Here is a 5,150-nt window from a genome sequence, read left to right as displayed (position 1 = left end):
ACTAAAGTTGGTAAAAATATATTTTATTGCAAAAAAACTTGAAGCAGTATATATAATCAAAGTAACTTACATACATATAACATTAGGTTAAATAAAATACAACTAACCGACTTTAGTTAAGCAAAATAATAAAAAATAAGTCGATAGTAGATCAATCCCTCAGTTTTCCACATACTCATTTTACTAAAGTTGGTAGAAATATATTTTCTTACAAAGAACCTTAAGCACTATGTAATATCAATAAAATTCATATGTATATATTATTAAGAAGGCCATGGAATCCATGTCAAACAAGGTAATCGTGACTTTTGACGTTATTTGACCATTTTCTTTAAAATCGTTGTGTTGTACAATTGAAAAATGGAGCGGTTTGAGAAATACGTTTTATGCAAGTTTTGCAAAAAAGTTAGTGAAATTAAAATGTATCATCGGAACCTAAAATTTTTAATGTATTTATTACAAGAATGCGGGCCAGAAATTTATTCGCCAAACTTGTTTGGGATTATTAAAAATCATTTGCTTCTTGTGTGTAAGAAATATGGAGCTCTTCGTGGATCACAGCAGAATAAGATTGTTTCAAAGTACTACATTTATTTTTTGAAACATAGACATTTTATAAATTTTAGTGAATGTGTGCTTGTTTATTCCCCATTAAGAAAAGAAGACGTGGCTGAGGAATTTCAGCAACATTTGGACGCTTTAATTAAAACTACTAAAAGTACATACTTGGTAAATAATTATTTATAAATGATTTGTACTTATTAAATTATGATAGAATAAATTTGAAGTTAAATATAAATGTCATTTTATTTATAAATGTCAAAAAATTTCCAGTGTAATTTCATGCTCCTTACCCCAAGGAAGAGAAAAATTTCCGGAAATTTTCTTAGTTGCTATAGTAACGCTACAAAATACAGGCCTTTAATTGGCTGAAAAATACTATTGTGAAATTTTCATTATAATTAATGTTTATATCACAAGAGGCACAACGTTAAATATATGTCAGGTTATCGAAATAAAATAAATGTGGTCTCGTGGCTCAAAGCGTTACGCGTTATCTTAGTAATCTAAGGGTTCGGGGTTCGATCCCTGATGAGGTTTGTTTTTTTTTCAATTAATATAATATTTCGAATGTAATTTTCTATTCTCCACATTTCGAGACAAATATTTCCGCACTAGTTGCTGGTCACGAAGTAAATAATTTTTCACAGTGTTGCCAAATATCCGCTGATTCGAGGCGCGCTACATTGCCTGTTTTCTATTTAAACAAATAAGTGAGAAAAACAGTTTTTCACTTTGCAGGGAAAACCATCAATTTTAGCGAAAAGTGACTCTCAGACAGCTTATAGGAAGTAAAATTATCTACAAAATGAGACTAGTTAAATTAAAATGGTTAATAAACAAAAAAGTTATTGTAAAGAAACAAGAAGTGTCCATTTTTTAATTTGTTTATAACTATCACATTTATTGATAAAATTTTATAAAACCTATGACAAGTTGAGGGTTTTGTCATACTTTAAAAGTATGCCAAAAGTGGGGGCTGTAGGTGCAATCGTTTTCGCACAATTCAATTTGTTTGTAACAGACGCTCCAAAAGTTATAAATTTTAAGCCTCTGTACAGGTGTTTTTAACCAAACATGATTCTGAAAGCGTCATTGCAATCTTAAAGACATAATTAAGCGACCTATTAAAAAATATCACAATTTTTTTGACATTAACATTCTCAAATTGTGCATTAAAAAAACATGCGTTTTTCGCTTATAAATAATTTGAATAAAATTGTTGCTATTTGTGCTACCTCACCGAAAATAGATGCAATGGATAGCTGGCAAAAAATACAAATTTAAAAAAGTACCCTCTACGACCAACAGAAGCTAAGATAAGAATTTTTTTTTTAAATCGTAGCGCAATTGTTTATAAACATTAAGACTTGAATTTTTCGTAAAAATAAAGTTTACGATGTAAACTACGATTTCCCATGAATTGCATTGAAAAATATGGAAAATTAACGACTCACGAGCCCGTTAAAGAAAAGGTACTTGCTAAGTAAACTGTCCGGCGTGGTGAAGGGGGATGCTCGTCCAAGCAAGCCGCGAGAAAGTGAAATCCAAAGTTCAAATTGATGTGCGCTGTAAAATTTTGCAATATGTCGGCTACTGTTTATCGTAGAAACTCCTTTTTTTTTTTAAACTGAGTAGCTCGACGAAAAAATAACAATGGGCATATTTACGAAATCGTAAAATAGACCTGAACCCCAAAAAAAATTCATCTTTTATACTGAATTTTTTTGAATTTACAAAAATGTCACAAAAATTATTGTTAAATGAAATATTAATTAAAATTTCAATTTCGGAATTATTTTACTATTATTAAATAAATAAATGAAGCAATCGTTCATTTAAAAAGTAATTTTTTTACATATTAAGCCAAAGTAAACTCATTTTTTAATTACGATTTAAATGTAAAATTGAAGTAAAAATTCACAAATTATTTTCAAATTATTATTTATTGTTAAAAAATTTATAAAAAGAATAAAAAGCATTTGATTTTGTTGCAAAATTCTCAAAATTAAAAAATATTAATAAAAATAATGCGGTCGATAAAATTACAATTTTAACTCCTTGAAATTTTAATATATAAAGNTTAAGTTCAAAAAACGGTGATATTTTTTAATAGGTCGCTTAATTACGTCTTTAAGATTACAATGACGCTTTCAGAATCATGTTTGGTTGAAAATTAACGCCTGTGCAGAGGCTTAAAGTTCATAACTTTTGGAGCCTCCGTTATAAACAAATTGAATTGTGCGAAAACTATTCCAACTACAGCGCCCATTTTCTCTTTTATTTTCGCTAATTTTCCTGGTGTATATACGGTCTATTGATCCTATGATAGTTTTCGCTTCATGCGTATCAATCGCGGCTTAATTTCGTTGCTATTTATGTGGTTTCGGATTAATTCAAGAACATACTCTAGTTTGTTTAAAATGTTAAACAGATCGACACCGTCCTCATCGGCATAAACTCAATGGACGAGATCCAGGCCTACGTAACTGACCCGGTGGATTTCCAAAAGTCGATAAGTGGTACGCCGCGTATAAGGTTGCGACACGGTAAGTGGCAAGCAGTAAAACTCACAGATCCACTTTCAGAATCGCCTACATAAAAAGTGCGAATCGGCTGCACAACGTGACGGTGACTCTCCAAAACGTCGCCGGCCTGCAGGATGTTTACTTCGTCCACGATTCCAGCGACTCGAGTTTGGCGGTGTCCGCCTATATGGAGCTGTCCCAGGGGGTGTAAGTGACATTATCGTTTGTTAATAATGACCCATTTGTACAGGGTGAACTTTAAATCGTATGATTTACGCAGAGGTGCCGTTTCCTTTGTAGAGCGCGTGATTAATAGCGAAAAAAAATTGGAATAAAAAAGTAAAATTTAAAGGAAATGTTTTAGATTTTACCCTGTATTTTACGTATTCTGAATTCGATGGGAGTTTTGCTTATCTCGCTTATCTGAAGTTGGTTCTTGCCTGCTTCGATTTAAGGGGCAAATAAAACGGTAAATAGAAGTGTCCGACGCCCCCGGTGACATATAGCGGAACGGTAAGCAGATAATCCGAGATAGGAAAAAATATTGGGGGATGTATAGGATTCTTTCACGAAGGATGTTAAGCTGATTAACTTTTGGCCGGGAAATACTACGAAAACACACCTGCTTTATATTTCACTCACAATATGGAATAATCTTTTGTTAGAAGTGCTTCTGATCTAACAAAAATTAAAGTGACTTTTTCAAAGTCTCAAAAAAAAATTATAATATGAAAAAACATACATGGAAAATGTCAATTTCTCTGGGTATGCGTCTTATTGCTTGAATTTAAATGATAATCACATAACATTGGTTCTCTATGTAGCCCGGTCAAAATAGACATTTCAAATAACGAAAATTCCGACAGAGCTAAATTTTGGTGGAGACCTTGGGTACACCATCAGAAATAAAGTGTCAAAAGTCCCCATCGATCCCATGTGTGCTAAAAAAGTTATTCGAGGTCAAAAGTCAAAAGTTTTTGGATTTTTTTCGAAAACGGTAAGTTTTATCAAAAAAGTTGCTCGGACAAAAATTATAGATCTCAAAATTATCTTCAAAAATGGTCCTTATACTTTTTTTTTAAGAATCACCATTCCTGAGATCGCGATTCTAATAGTTGAAGGAGTCACGTTCTACATGANATCACAAGAGATTTATTCCCACTATAATAATGACATAATTGGTTGAAACTTACCCTTGTGACAAATAAAGAAGCATTTCATTGGTTTTAAGAAACGTCAAAAAATAATCATAATTATTGTTTATATCACAAGAGGCACAACGTTAAGGATATAAACCAGGTTTTCGAAACTAAATAAACGTGGTCTTGTGGCTTAAAGCGTAGCGCGTTGTACTGGTAATCTAATGGTTCGGGGTTCGATCCCTGATGAGGTATGGTTTTTTTTCAATTAATATAATATTTCGAATGCAATTTTTCATTGTCCACATTTGAAGACTAATATTTCCGCACCAGTTGCTGGTCACGAAGTTAATAATTTCTCACAGTGTTGTCAAATATCTGCTGATTCGAGGCGCGCTACATTTCTTGTTAAATTCTGCCAGAAAATCGTGAAATATAAAATACAGATAGGTAGGTATAAACCAAGCAAATTAAATTTTTGTACTCGAATAAAGTCCTATCCGCGAGATTATTGTAAAATTGTCTAAAGGAACATAAAGACATCTCTCATCTCGTGAGTCAACAACTTTTATTAGATAACCTTTTTATTTAAACACAGGCATCTTGTAGGAAATAAAATTATCTACAAAATGAGACTTGTTGAATTAAAATCGGTTAATAAACAAAAAAGTTATTGCAAAAAAAACAAGAAAAGTGACCATTTGTTAATTTGTTTATAACTATCGTATTTACTGTTAAAATTTTATAAAACCTATGACAAGTTGAGGGTTTTGTCATACTTTAAAAGTGTGCCAAAAGTGGGAGCTGTAGGTGCAATAGTTTTCGCATAATTCAATTTGTTTATAACGGAGGCTCCAAAAGTTATGAACTTTAAGTCTCTGTACAGGCGTTAATTTTCAACCAAACATGATTCTGAAAGCGT

General features: G+C 31.8%; 1 protein-coding gene across 1 annotated transcript in view; it reads left to right on the top strand.

Moving 5' to 3' along the window:
• The window catches only part of LOC108911031 (solute carrier family 15 member 1), an 18,555-nt gene that overhangs the window by 4,716 nt on the left and 8,689 nt on the right, over window positions 1–5,150 (top strand). Inside the window, exons 9-10 of the mRNA XM_018715854.2 lie at window positions 2,996–3,099; window positions 3,150–3,296. Of these exons, the coding sequence (XP_018571370.1) occupies window positions 2,996–3,099; window positions 3,150–3,296 (251 nt within the window). The remainder of the gene's footprint in view (window positions 1–2,995; window positions 3,100–3,149; window positions 3,297–5,150) is intronic.

Source organism: Anoplophora glabripennis, unplaced genomic scaffold (assembly GCF_000390285.2).
Source record: "Anoplophora glabripennis isolate ALB-LARVAE unplaced genomic scaffold, Agla_2.0 scaffold640, whole genome shotgun sequence".
Taxonomy (NCBI): Eukaryota; Metazoa; Arthropoda; class Insecta; order Coleoptera; family Cerambycidae; genus Anoplophora; species Anoplophora glabripennis.
Note: the sequence above shows the minus strand (reverse complement) of the source record. Positions and strands in the feature narration are given on the sequence as shown.